At 40.7% G+C, this 17,318-nt stretch overlaps 1 protein-coding gene across 1 annotated transcript in view; it reads right to left on the bottom strand.

Annotated features, from left to right (window-relative positions):
* Positions 1–17,318, bottom strand: part of SND1 (staphylococcal nuclease and tudor domain containing 1) — a 437,130-nt gene that overhangs the window by 361,267 nt on the left and 58,545 nt on the right. The window contains exon 10 of the mRNA XM_025379159.1: positions 7,473–7,586. Within this exon, the coding sequence (XP_025234944.1) occupies positions 7,473–7,586 (114 nt within the window). The remainder of the gene's footprint in view (positions 1–7,472; positions 7,587–17,318) is intronic.

The following is a 17,318-nucleotide window of genomic DNA, read 5'->3' as shown; positions in this document are numbered from 1 at the left end:
ATGGGGAGAAGAAAGGAAATCAAAGGGCAACAAGACAGGCACATGCTGTCTTCTCCAGTTTAAAATTCACTTAGAGAGATCAGTAAAATGTGCACTTCAGCAACGTCTGCTATCTACCCAGATACCAAATGTCTTGACCTCATCACGAGGAGGCAGGCTTGTCTCCCTACTCCCTGACCTCTACTGCTCGGGAATAGGTCACAGGGATGTTTTAAGAGGTGGGACCCAAATATTAATCTTAAAAATCAGGACACATATATCCTGGAATCTTAAATAGATGAGCTAAGACCCACCCACAGTCTTCTAATAGTAATTTTTTTTTCAGTCTTCTAACAAAGAAGATTTCAAGTGTTCTTCTCAAAAATGCCCAGATCAAACAAATTTGAAACTCGTACAGAATGCCTCCGCCAGCCTCTGACATATTCTGCATCTTTTGATCACATTGCTGCAGTCCCAAAATCTCTCCATTGGAGACTGGTGAAATGTTATATCCATTTCAAAGAGCTTTTACTTTTCTCCAAGGTCCTTAATGCCAAGCTGGAGTCCCTCTCTAATTTGCTATTTGCCTTATGTCACAAGCAGTCACAAGCAGATCACAGTGAGTGGGTTTACTGGCCTGCTCCAATTTCACTTAGGGTCTCTAACCCCACAGCTTTCTGTTGGCATGCGTTTCAGAGTCGGCAAAGTTGGCTTGAGGGTCCAGAGGGTCCAGTCATTTTGCCTTTAGAAATCTAAACTGGAGGGAATAGGTGGAAAATCGCTTTTAATGGCAAAGCACCCCAGAGCCCCGTATAATGAATGGAGTTATCAGTGCCTTACACGACCCTTCCTCTGACAAAAAGCCCTTAAGAATCCCAGGGCATCACTAATGCACCTATCTCAGCTCCTCTCTCCTACCTGCCTGCCCTGGAGAGCCAGGTGGCCAGGTCTGGGAGATGGACTCCCCAAACGAAGGCAACAAGGACACTGGGAGGTTCAGCAGATGGCAGCTTTAATAAAACTGATCTTTTAGTGCCCAGGTCTGAATATTTGGAGGCTCTGGTGTGAACAAACCTTTATGTGGTAAATGAATTCACAGAGAGGATGCTAAAAGACAGGGTGATGGAAATGAATAGAAGCTGGTAGCAGGGGGTGACTACCAGCTGAGGGAAAGACTCCACCTTTGGGTTTCCACACTTCCTTCCCAACATACTAAATACTAAGCAGGAGCGCTGGGAGTGGGGGCTGTCAGAGAGAGAGAAACAGATACAAAGAGAGAGAATGGAAGAGACAGACAGCTAAGAAAAGGAATCTGAGAAAAAGGCCCAGCAACCTAAAGCAAACTTTATACACATAACACCTGGGGATTAGGTAAATTATGTTACCTGTTTTCAAGGTAAATTTCAGCTCTGTATCTCTTAGTCAACTACAACAGCATCGCAAGAACAGACTTCAGGGAGAATAAGTCAGCCCCTTCATCGGATGCCTGGGGGCTCTTTCCTTTGTCATTAACACTCCAAGTGTAACACAAAACCCACAGCAGCCCTGGGCAAGACAGCACTAGGCTTTCCAGTTTCAGATCAAAGCCAAGCGCTCTCTAGGAAGTCCTGAGATCCGCACAACGTGTTATCTCCTTTAAGGCAGCAGCTCAGAAAACCCACAGCCTTTCTCCAAGATTTAGTACATTTCTTTATAGCAAACAACTGGATAAAACAAACTATACCTTTAGAGAAACCCTGATACATGGCCAGGTTCACGACAGCATCACATGTCAGCTTTCTTAACTGGCTCTCAGCCTGAAAGAGTTAACATCTCCTACGACTTGACACTGGATTAATCCAGAAGCAGGGTGCCACAGAAATACCATCAACAACATCAGACATACCCACCTAGAATCCTATAGAGGGAAATATTGCACATCCCACCTTTTAACTCTCCCATAACACTATCTAGCAACAAACCAAGCTCCAACCAAAATCCAGAAGTGGCTACCCATGAATTCCTGGGTAACACTGGAGAGCCTAGGGTGAAAACAGTTCCTTTGATCACAATGTTAGTCCAAGTACTTCCTCTGGCTCCAATTAGAAAGTAACCAAATTAAGGGAGCGGAAATATGGTTAGCAATAGGCAAAAAGCTCATCTTCCAGTATAATTTAAGAGAAATGAACTTGTTTCTGTGTACAAAACAGAAAAAAACAATTTGCCCTACTATCCTCCAAATGTAGAGTTGTCTCGGAGGAAGAAAATATTAAAAGAACCTCCCCCATGCTTCCTTGAAGGTAAAGTCCCACTGAGTCCTCATCTGGGAGCTAGCAGTGGAGGCCTGCACTAGAGCAGGAATGTCTGCCCCCATTTGCCTGTCCTTGAGGGAGCCCATGCCACAGACTTTCCCTCTTCACCCACTCATCTAGTTCCTTATTCTGCACCCTCTTCCGCTTTGTTCTTCGGTTTAGAAAAGGCTCTGGTACCATAAGTTATCAAGTTATCCTTTCCATGCCAAAGCCACTGACCCCCAGGCAGAGTCCTGTAATTGGAGAGAAGGTAATGTCCTTAGTGTTTCTTTCAAGGCCCTCCGTAGTCCATCCATCGCAGACCTTCATCTCTTAACAATCCTCAAGCACTCCATGTTTCCACAACTACAAAACCACTCCTCAATTCCCAAAAAATGCCCTTGATGTTTTCCTTGGAGATTCCACCAGCCTGTTCTAACTAGGGCAGGCCGATATTTTTGCCTTGCAGAAATGGCTGTACCATTTGCCTTGCCAATATGCTGTGCCTTGCAGAAGTATACCTGGCAAAGGAGACAAAGGGCGAACAGACGCTAAAATTTAGCTTCCATTCTGCTTGCCAAGTCATGGCCCCTGGCATGATGCTGACAGGAAGCAGCAGTACCCTTCTCTAAATTTCCACAAAGATGCCATATGAGCTAACAGAGGTCCTGGCCTCAACATCCATGTCATGAATACTTGACTGCGCTCCACTTGTGACTGTCACAACAGTTGGTATGTAGTAAAGGAAATCAGAAACCTGACTCCAAGAGGATGCCTGCTGCTCAGTCTTTAAACACAGTTACAGTCACACTAGGATGCCCAGGTGATGTTTCTTACCACACCCATATTGTAAATCTCTGGTAACTTTAAGATAAGCATAGAGCAGGATCTTGTACACTTTATAAGAGCTCTGGGGAATTCTTTTTTCTTCTTCTTCTTTTTCTTTTTTATTTTAGTAATCCCAGGCCAAGGAAAGGGGCAGGGGTTGGGGGTGGGGGAATTATTTAAGTTGAAAGGCAAGTATAAAGAAAGACTGCTGGAGGCTGGGTGCAGTGGCTCACGCCTGTAATCCCAGGACTTTGGGAGGCCGAGGCGGGCAGATCACGAGGTCAGGAGATCGAGACCAACCTGGCTAACACGGTGAAACCCCGTCTCTACTAAATATACAAAAAATTAGCCGGGCGAGGTGGCGGGTGCCTGTAGTCCCAGCTACTCGGGAGGCTGAGGCAGGAGAATGGCGTGAACCCGGGAGGTGGAGGTAGCAGTGAGCTGAGATCGCGCCACGGCACTCCAGCCTGGGCGACAGAGCAAGACTCTGTCTCAAAAAAAAAAAAAAAAAAGACTGCTGGAGCGGCATCCACAGTTCTCACTCATTAGCCTGAAAGAGTTAACATCTCCTAAGACATTAACTCTTCATCACGTCATTCTCCAAGTCTTTGGTCAACTGAGGCTTACCAAAAGAAAATCCAGAGTTCCTTGCTAAATAAGTTTTTACCAGGCATAACATTCTCTTTATATGCAAATTGCTTTCATATCTTGTAAATTCAAACAACCAAAACAAGAGTATTTAAATCCAAACATGCCATTCACCAGTTCAAAATTCTTCAAGATAAAACCTAAAATGCATGGCATATAAGCCTTCAACAAGTGGCACCTGTCTAACTTTCAGGCCCATTTCTTAACACTCCCCTGAAATTTATCCTCTGTTGCAGTCATACAAAATCACTAGCAGTTCATCATATGCCCCATTTTCTCTCTCCCTTCCTGAGTATCCTGAGACGTTCACAGGACATGTTTGATCTGACATTGCCTATGGTTTCGTACCACACAGGTGTCATACCACTCATGCACCATCCACAAGAGCCATCCATTCTCTAGTCCCCAAAACTCACCTAATTCTTGTCATTGCTGCTCTCCAGGTCAGAAACTGTCTTCTCCCACTTTTTATCTAGCTAATTCCTAATCTCCCTTCAGGTCTTAAATGTCACTTCCTCAAAGTAGCCTTTCCAGACTATGCACTCTCCTAAATTCTAAGCTTCTCTTTCATAGCACTTAAGATAAATGAAATTACTTGTGTATTTCCCCTACTAGACTTTAAAGTTCCATGAGGCAGAGATAGGACATCTGTTTATTCCCTGCTGCACTCCCAGCACAGTATCTGGTGCAAAATAAGCATCTGTAAATATATATCAACAACGACTACCTGTTTATGCAAATTTCTAAAGCTGCACTAATCATAATGGTAGCCACTAGCCTCATGTGCCTATTGAGTCCTTGAAATATGCTACAATGAATTAAAAAGTAGCGCCAATGTACAGTACATACCATATTTTAAATATTTGGTTTTAAAAAGGGGGAGAATGTCTCATTTATTTTTTATATTCATTAAATGTTGAAATGAGGCCGGGCGCGGTGGCTCAAGCCTGTAATCCCAGCACTTTGGGAGGCCGAGACGGGCGGATCACGAGGTCAGGAGATCGAGACCATCCTGGCTAACACGGTGAAACCCCATCTCTACAAAAAAATACAAAAAACTAGCCGGGCGAAGTGGCGGGCGCCTGTGGTCCCAGCTACTCGGGAGGCTGAGGCAGGAGAATGGCGTGAACCCGGGAGGCGGAGCTTGCAGTGAGCTGAGATCCGGCCACCGCACTCCAGCCTGGGCGACAGAGCCAGACTCAGTCTCAAAAAAAAAAAAAAAAAAAAAAAAAAATGTTGAAATGATATAATTTGGATATGTCAAATTTTAAAATTACAATTAATGTTTCTTTTTAGTTTTTTAACTTAGCTACGTAATAATTTAAAATAACAAATAGAGTTCACATGTGTGGCTCACATTTATGTATCTGTCAGACAGTGTTGGCCTAGAGAGCCATTCCTCCTGTTGACTCACTTCTCATCTTTGACACTCACAATATACAGCAGCTGACCTGGGAAGATCACCCAGACCACCCATCAAAACTGGCCACTCTTCAAGGTGCCTTCCACCACTACACTCAAGGTTCATTATATTAACTTATTTCTTATGTGGCCCTTCACTAAACTCTTCCAAAGGACTTTAACAGACAAATAATGGAAATCATTCCTCCATCTTCCTCATAAGCCATATGTTGTAGATTGTTGCAGCTAAGCCTTACTTAGAACTGTCTTAAAATGGAGTAAGATCTCAGGAGTGAACAGGAAGAAAAAGAAAGAATAAAGAAAAAAGAAGAAAAAAAAGAGGTAACACGCCTTGTAAGAGACAAAAAATTCTACAATCAGGATTCTGCCTAAACTAAGAAATACTCCAATTCCAACAATTTCCCATCAGCCATTAGGCTAAGGGAAACGCATCTTTTACCCACTGACAAGTTCCAAAGGATCCTGGGAAAACTAAAAATACTCAGTAGTAGGTTAGTGCTTACTTCAGAAAACCTGCTATCATCCTACCTAAGCTATAACACCCCCATCCCCCTAAAAACTGCTTAAAATTCAGCTATATAGTCTACATTAACATAATGCACTGGCTGATGATACAGGCACAAAAATTAACGTTCAAGAATTTCAAAGTTGTGGTTGCTGTGGGAACCTTAATTCCAACTGTACAGCACAGATGCAGAATTGTGGACTACTCCCAATACTGATAAAATTGGAGATGTGTATTTACTCTGTGCAATGAGGCAGAGCTACAGTTACTGAGAGAACCTTATTTTGGCATTTCTAAGCTTTCATGCATTTAAATTCTCAACCTTACCATAATACTGTTTGCTGCATTAAACTGCCTTCTCTAAGGGAAAAAAAGAGAGAGAAAAAACTGATTGGCCAGACATTCAAATCACCCATCCTGTATGTGTTTTTTATGCATGATCTGATTCAAAAGACAATCATATTTTTATTTTACTCTTAATGTGCTGTCTTTAAACTCTCACACAAATGAAAACAATGCATGAATTTCAACTTGTGAAAGCAACCAAGATATGTATATGTGCAAAACATCAGAAAAGCAAATTTCACGCCTTTAGAACCACTGCACCCAACTTACCTACCTTTTTTTATTTATCCCTTTGTACAGAAAATAACTTATCTACCTTTTTTCATTTATCCCTTTGTACAGAAGGGATTTTTTTATCCCATCCCTTTTGTACAAAGGGATAAATAAAAAAAGGTAGATAAGTTGGGTGCAGTGGTTCACACCTATAGACCTAGCTATTCAGGAGGCTGAGACAGAAAGACTATTTGAGCCCAGGAGTTTGAAGCTGTAGTGTGCAATGATCACACCTGTGAATAGCCACTGCACTCCAGTGTGGGCAAAATAACAAGACTCTGTTTCTTAAAAAAAAAAAAAAAAAAAAAGCAGGCAGTAGATAGTACACACAGCACTAAACTTCAATCCACAATAGTTAATTTCTGAAAACTGTCCAAATATTTGCCTTTGGTGCTGGCTCTCATTAAGGAACTAGTTCTATAACTAGTCAACACAATCACACACTTTAGTTATCAGTGGACAAAAATAGAAGCGGTAAAGATGTCTGTAAAAATATGACATAACCAAACCCCCAGAAATGTTCAGCCTTAATCCCTATTCCCAACTCTCATAACTCTTATGGCTATGTAACTGTCATGACTACAAAAAAAATCAGTCTGTCTGCACGTGTAATACCAACTCTTGTTAGAGTTTTCATGCAAAGCATTTCTCAAAATCGATATACCTGAGTCATACACCAACCTATCTGCCAAAAGATCCAAAAAATAGTAAACAGTTTAACTACCAATTATAGTTACTACCTGCAAAAAATGAGTAGGTGACCCCAGTGAATATATATACCAAGATTCTCTTCCTAGAACAAAAACGTAAAGAACTATCAAATCAAAATGACCAGCAGAAACGGGTCCTATTACAATGTACACGAGATACAGACCTTCTCCTCTCCTTATTCACAGAAAAATAAGATCTTGTTAATAAACTCATCCACCATCTCACATATCCCAACCCTCACTGCACTCAAGCCCCCTGGGGAGAGGTGCCAACAGTACCCATGTGAAATGCGGCAGAGCAGTGGGTGTGGGCCACAAGACACTGAGACCTGCCCAATGATAGTCAGGCTATAAATATTAGAAAACAATACTGTGGTGATTTAAAATACTTGTCCCTTTGCATTCCCACATATATGTATCATATATTAATTAATTCTCCAACTTTTTCCTTTTGGTTTATGCAAAGAGGCATGGCTGCTTCCCTATTCTCACCTGGGTGTTCTCCCCTTCCAGTCTTGGTGGTCGGATGCTGGACAAATGAATAGTCTTGTAATCGCCTGAGTTCAGCTTCACAACAATGGCATCAGCATTCAGAACCTGCATCACCTGTGAGCAAAAAGGAACATGCTTAAACCTGCTTCTATGTCCTCCATCACATGTCCAAGAGCAAGGCCCACCACCCTCACAGGTAAATAGCCATTTGTGGGAGAAACAGTATCATCCTTCATGGTGCAACAATGTCAGAAAAAAATATGCTATAATTATCAGTTCCCAGAGACCTTATTATGATTTCTCAATGAGACAAAATCTGTATCATTCATAAAGATGGTCAATCTTTTTTTATTTTTGCCCTGACCAAGATGTGTGGTTAACTACAAAGCTTAAGAACTGGAAATCCTGTCTCTACATGTAATTGAAGATTTTCCTTGAAACAGTTTCTAAGCTAAAATCAAAATCTCAATGTGAATCTAGAAAAAGAGGCAAGGGTTGGATTTGAAGAAGGTACCAGCACTAGATGAGAAAGAACCAAAATAGGATGCCCCAATAGAGAGCAGAAAAATCAAAGGCAAGTGAAGGGCAGAAAGAATTGTCATCTCAGCATGGGAAAGGAGATGCTCAGCTGTTAATCTCACAGGCAGAAACATGAAATTACTGAGATATTACCTCAGATACTCTGAAAGCCACCTTTTCAGAGCACTACTACTATGGACATCTTTGTTTTGGAACCCAAGATCTGTAACACAGGACCCCACACTCAGAAGAAAAAGAACTAGTCTGGGATAAATTACAAGGATATGTAGTCAAAGGACAAAAGCATAAATATTTCTCTGTGAAGGTTATTAGAACATTCTACAATGTGTACAGAATAAAACTCCATTCAAACTGGGATCTTACCACATCAGTGTTATAACTAGAACGTATAATACAGCCAGCAGTCTAAAATTCACCCAATTATATTCCATGTCTGTTTTTTTTTTTCTTTCAAGCAACACTTTATTACAAGGTAGCTGTAGACTACAAAACACTGTCACCATCTACTTCATCTGCAGAATCAAAATCAAACTCTTCTAGGCTTCAATCAGGCCTCTTTAAGAGCTACCAGACTGAACAAACTTACAGGGTCAGCTGCCACACAGCGAGGGTGGACTGGCAAAATTTCCCTCCTCTTTTATGCGTGAAACAAAAGGAAGTAGACTCTTTTTTGCCATCATGGATGTCACACTGATAAGTATCTTAAAGGAGGCCTCCCTAACTATTTCTTGAAAGGCCTTAGATCTTCTAGCACAGAATGTATCCATTTACTTGCAGCTTCCTCTGAAAACAGCAATTCTCTACCTTTTCCAAAGAACCAGCCAGCCACACACCAGAAACACAAAGAACCAGCCAACCACACACCAAAGAGTAAGGAATGCCTTAAGAAACAATCCGAAGAAGGATATAAAACATAAATGAGAAATTACATATGACAGAAAACAGGAGGAGTTAAGTGCCATCAAACAGAATGAATGAAAAAAGAAAGATGACAGCTGGAATCAATCTGTAAGTCCACAGAAGATTTACTATGGCTGGTGGATGGGAAGATATCCCTGGGTTTTACCACTGTAAGCAATGAAAGCAGATTAGAGAAGAACAGGCCAGCAATCACAAAAGTAATGAAAGTTCTAAGAAAGAACTGAGTAGCTCAGGAGGAGAAATTTTTAATTTTCTACTATAATTAAGATTAACTTACAACCCTGAAAAAAGCAAAACAACAACCTCGAATAACCATAACCATTCTCCTGTAACCTTGTTGACAGACCTGAGAATCATAGGCTAAACACTAAAACCCAGAGAGCCAGAACCCAAAATTCATCTGGCCAGAAAAACGTGAAGATTAATGGTACTCAAAGGCAGGATGAGTGATCATACCAGGACCAAGGTCAGGGCTGGTTACCCCAAACCAAACAGCCCCTTAATGCCAGTCCAATCACAAAAACACACACTCATGAGTTTAGAACTTAAAAACTGTCTAGACAGTATGACCAAAAATACAGATTCAGTCACTGAAAGAAAAAATAGAGTATATCTTATTCCCATTACCATCTAAACACACTAATGCCAAGTAAAAATGTCCACAGTAATGGAATTCCAGTAGTGGGTTGGACAAAACTGACCAAAAAGAAAGATCCCAGCTAATGATTTCCCTGTTGTTCAAAATCCCACATTTGGATGAAGAGAAAGATATTATAAAATGGATGACAGAACATTTTGCGGGGCGGGCGGGGTGGGGAGGTGTTCCCATGATATCTGCTATTCCGGTATCCTAATTTCAAGCTAAAGAAAAGAAAAAAAATTCCACTGAGCCATACTAAGCAAAACAGCTACTACAGCAAATCAATACAACTCCTCCTCCAAATGGATACTCAAAGGATAGAGGGTAATTGTCAGATGTATCAAAGGCACATACATCACAGGATTTCCCGAATCTTAATGCTGGACAGATCTACACCTTCTCTCAAACCAAAACGAATTCTTATTGTGAATTCCCAAAAACACAGGGAAATTCCTATAATCAAGACACGAGAAATATCTAGAGGTTTTCTGCTCCCTAGTCATTCTTAGAGAGTAATAAAACCAAAGAAAGTATCATGGTCCTCACATCTTTACCCCCTGATTACAGAACAATGAAGATCTAAGGATGTCCTGTAACGTTACTGGGATTAGGCACCCCTTGTAATATGTCAGCAGCAGTGGCAGCTATGAATTCTTGGAGCTGCAAATTTTAGGCCCCAGCAGCAGACTCTCTCTGCTGCTCAGCATCTCCCTGATTAGAAACCTCCTCTTCAGGAACTGCGCACTCTGCTACTGCCAGCTAAGCAAGGTTTAGCTTGCTGGTGAAGGTAGGAAGGGTGAGTGAATGTGTGCGTGTCCGCGTGTGTGTATAAGTGGCGTTTATGGTTTTTTATTCCTCTGTAAATTGTGTCATTACTGTCCAGAGAACAAGTAGCTCCTGAGCAGAGACATGGAATCGGCAATAAAATACTGGTTACAGCCACGCACTGTGCAGTAAGTGAGATGCAGAGTGGATTACTATCTGAAGCCAGCTCATCAGCACCATTACCGACCACATTTTAACAGTGATATTTCTTCTGGTGCTTTTCATCAGGATAACTGAAGTATGCCCACACTGCCCACTTTCTCTGCTAGCTACGGATCCCTAATCAAGCCAACCCCATGTATACTCACACCCCACACACCAAGAGATAACCTAAGGCACTGGAGCAGAAATCTACATGGAAAAAGTCACTAACTGGACTCAAATACGTGCACTAAATCCAATTCCCTCCTCATTTCTTGAAGCCCAATTACAAAAGGAAAAAATGGTTTAATGATAACAAGGTGTAGGCTAAGGACTGCCATGAGTCAAGAAAACTACAGAGTTCTGTCAGGGGAACATCCATGCCTGTCTTCAGCCTCTGTCACACTCTCTCATCTGTGCAGCCTGTCCACAGCGCTTACTGGGTGCAACGGGCTGCTGTTGTTGAGATTCTGAAAACCCTGAAGCACACACAAAACAAACAAAAAAGCCTCCTTTTTGTTCAACAGCCTCCTGAGTTGTGGATATAACCACCAATAGTCCCAATGCTGCCAAAATTTCCAGTACCAGATAGAAACAAAGGATTCTCCGCCCAAAAGGGCCTTCTACAGGCATGACCAGAGACTGTGCTTTGATGAGGCCACTGAGAATGACAACACATACCTCTTCTCCTCTCTGAAATCATGACATCCGGCTGTTTTTCCCACTCCCTAAGGTTGTATGCTATGTCTCTTCTCCCCAGTCCCCCAGAAGAGTACAGTTGCCCCCTCCGTCCTCAACAAAAACAAACCACAATATCCTGATGGAGGCACCTCCAGGCACCTAAGCACAACCAAACCAGATACTCTTAGGATGTACTTACATGGAAATCAGGCATCAGACAACTTTCAACAGAGGGACATCCTACACACTACCTGAGCAGTACTTCTCAAGATTGTCAAAGTCATCAAAAACAAAAAAAAGGTCTGAGAAACTGACATATCCAAAAGGAACCTAAGGAGATATGACAACTAAATGCAATGTGGTATCCTGGAACAGAAATAAAGTATAAATAAATGAATACCTGAATAAAATATAAACTTTAGTCAATAACAATGTATCTATATTGATATACTAACTATAACAAATATACAGTACTCCCATAAAATATTAATGACAGGGCAAACTGGGCTGAGGGTGGATGAGTAATGTAAGAATTCTGTACTACCTGCTTAACTTTTCTGTAAATCTAAAGAGTGACCTAAATGAAGTCTCTAATAATAATTTTTAAAGCCAGGTTAATATTCTTTCAATCTTTTCTAACTCAATCACTTTCTTTTTCTTAGCAGCACACTGGTTTACTAGTATAAGCTGCAAACCAAGTCTTGACCCCTTTTTGGTTCAGCAGAGCCCACCTTTCTAGTGAGACAATCTCCAGAACTTCCCTTTCAACTGAAAGTCAAATGGCAAAAGGCAAGGAAGTGGCAGGTATTTTTTGTTTCTCTCCATATTACCACATGGGAATACACTGGAGAAATCCAGATAATGCCAAAAATATTCAGCTGCATCCTCGCTTAAAAACCATGTCAGAGAGCCACTTCCATTTAACATACTACTGACAGTCCTAGCCAAAGAAGTTCAGCAAGAAAAAGAAACAAAAGGCATCTAAATTGGAAGGGAAGAAATAAAATTATCACTGTTCCCAGATGATGTATACATAAAAGACCCTAATAATTCCGCAAAAACTGTTAGAATAAATGAATTCGCAAAGTAGCAGGATATAAAGTCAACACACAGAATCAGCTGCATTTCCACAAACAATAAACAATCGAAAAAAGAAAATTAAGAAAATAGTTCCTTTTCCACTATCATCAAAAAAGAACAAAACACTTACGAATTAAGCAAGGAAATGAAAAACTTGTACAAAGAAAACTACAAAACAGTGTTGAAAGAAATTAGAGACATCAATAAATGGAAACATGTCCCATGATCATGGTCTGGAAGACAATACTGTCAAGATGTCAATACAACCCAAAAGTGATTTACAGATGTAATGCAACCCCTATCAAAATCCCAATGATTATTTTTATGGAAACAGAACAGCTCATCCTAAAATTCACATGAAATCTCAAGAGACCCTGAATAGCCAAAACAATCCGGAAAAAGGACAAAGCAGGAAAATTCACATTTCTTGATTTCAAAGCTTACTACAAAGCTACAGTAATCAATACCATATGGTACTGGCATAAAAATCAGACATACAGACCAATGAAACCGAATGAAATCCAGAAATAAACCCTTGCATATATAGTCAAATGATTTTCGAGATGGGTGCAAAGACCAGTCAATGAGGAAATGACAGTCTTCAACAAATGGTCCTAAGAAAACTAGATAGCCACATGCAAAAAAAATGAAGTTGAACCCTTATGTAACACCAAAACTAAAAATGAACTCAAAATGGATTCATTACTTAAATATAAGAGCTATAAAACTACAAAACTCTTAGAAGAAAACACAGGGCAGAAACTTTGCAACACTGGATTTGGCAATGATTTCTCAAATATGACACCAAAGGAACGGGCAATGATAGTACAAGTTAGATTTCATGAAAATTTTGTGCAACAAAGTAAAAGGCAACCCACAAAATCGGAAAAAATATTTGCCAATCATATATCCAACAAAGGATTAATATCCAGAATATATAGAGAACTCCTAAAACTCAACCACAAAAAAACAAAAACCTCAATTATAAAACAGGCAAAGAGGCATATAAGTGGGAGCTAAGCATTGGGTACACATGGACTAAAGACAGGAACAATAGACACTGGTGACTTCTAGAGCTCGGGGAGAGTAAGGGAAGGAGCCAGGGCTGAAAAACTTCCTATTGGGAACTACGCTCACGACATGGGTGACTGGATCCTATTCCAAACAATATACCCACATAACAAACCTGCACACGTACCCCCAAATCTAAAAGAAAAGTTGAAATTTCTTTTTTAAATGCGCAAAGGACTTGAATAGACATTTCTCCGAAGAAGATACGCAAATGCACAGGAAAAGATGCTCAACATTACTAATCATTAAGGAAATACAAATCAAAACCACAATAAGACATCACTTCACACCCATTAGGGCGGCCACTATAAAAAAAAAAAACAAAAAACCCCAAACCAGAAAATAACAAATGTTGGTGAGGATGTACAGAAAGTAGAATCCTCATTCACCGACGTAAAATGGTACAGTATAGTAATTCCCTCAACAACTTAAAAATACAATTACCATATAATCCAGCAATTCCACTTTGGGGTACAAACTCGAAATAATTGAAAACAGCGTCTCAAAGAGATATTTGTATAACCATGTTGATAGCAGCATTGTTCATAATAGTTAAACTGTAGAAGCAACCCAAGTGTGTCCCCATGGACAGATGAACAGGTTGTAAGCAAAATGTATACACATACAATAAAATATTTTTCACCCTTAAAAAGGAAGAAAATTCTGACTCATCCTACAACATGGATGAACCCTGAGGACACTATGCTAAATGAAATAAGCCAGTCACAAAGACACAAAGACTCTCTGATTTCACTTATATAATTACTTAGAGTAGTCAAAATCACAGAAGCAAAAAGTAGAATTGTGGTTGCCAGGGCCAGAAAGAGGGGAAACAGAGGGATGTAGAATTATTGTCATTGAGTATAGTTTCAGTTTTATAAAATGAAGAGTTGTAGAGATAGGTGGTGGTGATAGTTACATAACAATATGAATATAAATACCACTGAACTTAGAAATGGTTAAGATATTACATATTACACTTAGAAATGGTTAAGATATTACATATTGTTATGAATTTTGTCATTACAAAAAAATTGAGGAAAAAAATTTTCAGAGACATGATAATGAACTCCATCTAGAGCTATGACTGGAAGCACAGCAAAGAACTATCAGGACAAAAGCAAATACATTCTAAAATCTACTGTACCCATGGATAGTTTATACCCTGATCTCCAAAACTGGACTTGGCCACCACTGCCAGTTAACCACTTAGCGCTCCTAGACAAAGCCCTAGCAGGTAAGCTCCTTGAAGGCAGGAACCACTTCTAGTTCTTTTACATCTTTTCTAAGCACCTAGTTCAGGGCTCTGTTTGCTTAATCTATATATAGGTACAGAGAACCAAGCAACAAGCCTCTAACCAGGCAGGGTGATAAGGAGATACCTCTTGAGGACAAGCTTCCACTCCATCCCTCTCCCATCCCCCACAACAATGTTATTCAGGTCTGTGAAATCTGCAATGCCCAAGGATCCAGCAGCAGGAACAGGGAAGCCAAGCCACGTGCTCAGGGGACCATATGGCTACAAACAGCACAGATCAGCTAAAACGCCACAGGGAAGGCAGGGAGGGAACTGGCAGGCCACGACAGACACAAAAGTCTTGGGCAAGCTCAGCTAATCGCTGTGAAGTGAACATGCTTCTCTGCTAACCTGAAGAGACAAGGAGAGCCCTTCCTTTGCATTCCATTCCTCAAGAAGTAAAACTGCTTAAGCAGACAAAGGGAACCAGTCTTTCAATAGGCTACATGTATCAGAGAATACTTCGTCGAGTTTCACATTTCTGAGGCTTAAGCCTCTTGGCACTCTGACCTACAGCTTTGCCTCAGTTCCAGAAATCAACTGTAGAGCCCCAGAGGCACCCAGTTAGAGGCCATAGGTTACCCTCTGCAGGCTTTTCAGGTTTTTAGCGAGGCCCTGTACAATTAATTCCTAAAAAACAGCGTGACTGTTGAAGAGGGAATCACTATTTGTTAGGGCTTTACAATCACATGATCTTTACAAGCAGAATCATTCAGGGAAGACTTGCAGGACTTTCAGACTATGTGAAGGTCCCAGGTACCTTAGAACCTTTTTAGGATTCCCTAAAAAAAACTGTTTGCCACTAACAGATATTTTAAATCACGTAAAATGATATATAACTGCTGCTGATTTCCAGGTTATAAAAAGTAATATGTATATTTTTTTTCATTTTTAACTTAATGTTGATATCCAGTGTTCTACAACAAAGGCCGGCAAACTATGGCCCAAGGGCCATCCAGCCCACTTCATATTGTTATAAAGTTTTCCTAAAATATTGCCACAACCATTTGTTTACACACTGTCCATGTCTGTTTTCCTGCTACCATGGCAGAGTTCAGTAGTTGCAACAGAGACCATATGGCTACCAAGCCTAAAATATTTACAATGTGGTCCTTTAAGAAAAAGCTGGCCAATCTCTATTTTACAACATATTAGAAAATGAACACACTTAGTGGTATATACTGGTTAATATTTCTATAGACATATTTGGCAAATGTGAGCCAAATCATTTCTAAGGAAATAACTGCCAATTAGTTGGAGATTTCTTCCACTTTCTAAATAATGAAAAAAATTCTCAACTACATGAATATAAACCTACTGGGGACTGATTTAAAATATTATGGTGCAGCCTACGTTGAAATATTACACATCAATTAAAGAAGTAAGCTCTTTATTTTGGTTCCCTCTCTAAACACCTCTAGATAAAAGGGATCTGAGGCCAGGTGTGGTGGCTCACACCTGTAATCCCAGCACTTTGGGAGGCTGAGGCGGGCAGATCACAAGGTCAGGAGATGGAGACCACAGTGAAACACCATCTCTACTAAAAACACAAAAAATTAGCCGGGCACGGCGGCAGGCGCCTGTAGTCCCAGCTACTCGGGAGTCTGAGGCAGGAGAATGGCATGAACCCGGGAGGCGGAGCTTACAGTGAGCCGAGATCACGCCACTGCACTCCAGCCTGGGTGACAGAGCGAGACCCTGTCTCAAAAAAAAAAAAAAAAAATGAATCTGTATAACCTATCTATACATAAGCTCAAAAGGAAGAAGATAATGAGAGAGAACACTGCAACAAAACTCTGGAAGCTGGAAAGCAGATGGATGAGTAGTAACTTACTCCACTGACTCACAAAAGCTAAATCCTGAGACAGTGGCGAGAAAACACAATAGCCAATCTGATTTATACTGCAGTCCCACTCTCCCTAATCTGCCAAGACTCAGAAACTGTCAAATCAAGCATCTCAATTGCAAACAAAAATGAGACCAAAAACGATGAACGGTTTCAAATCTTTGTAAGAAGCAGATGGATTTCAAGATGTATACCCTGGCCAGGCACGGTGGCTCACACCTGTAATCCCTGCACTTTGGGAGGCCAAGGTGGGAGGATCGCTTGAGCCCAGGAGTTCAAGACCAGCCTGGGTAACATAGGGAGACCCCGTCTCTACAAAAAATTTAAAAATTAGCCAGGTGTGTTAGCGTGAACCTCCCAGCTATTCGGGAGGCTGAAGCAGGAGGATCACTTAAGCCCATGAGGTTGAAGCTGCAGTAAGCTGTGATGGCACCACTGCACTCCAGCCTGGGTGACAGAGCAAGATCCTGTCTCAAAAACAAACAAATATGTATACCCTATATCCCACACTAGGGTCATTGCTTCTAAACTCAGTGTTTTAATATCTCATTCTCAAACAAGACAGAAAACCAAGGCTCAGCAAATATCTGAGGAAAGCCTCTAATATGAAAAATAAGGGACCAAAATAACCCAAAGAGGGGAGAGGAGAGGCTTGAAGAACATAGCGAGTATGGAGGAAAAATGAAATTAAAAAAAAAAAATCAATTTTGCAGAAAGCTAAGAGATGATTTTTATCTCTGAAGTAAGTATTAAACTTTACTTTTTATAATAGTAAAAGAGAAACATGCAGAGAACAAATAAAGC

Source organism: Theropithecus gelada, chromosome 3, assembly GCF_003255815.1.
Source record: "Theropithecus gelada isolate Dixy chromosome 3, Tgel_1.0, whole genome shotgun sequence".
Taxonomy (NCBI): domain Eukaryota; kingdom Metazoa; phylum Chordata; class Mammalia; order Primates; family Cercopithecidae; genus Theropithecus; species Theropithecus gelada.
The sequence above is the reverse complement of the archived record's forward strand: the minus strand, read 5'-3'. Positions and strand labels throughout refer to the sequence as shown.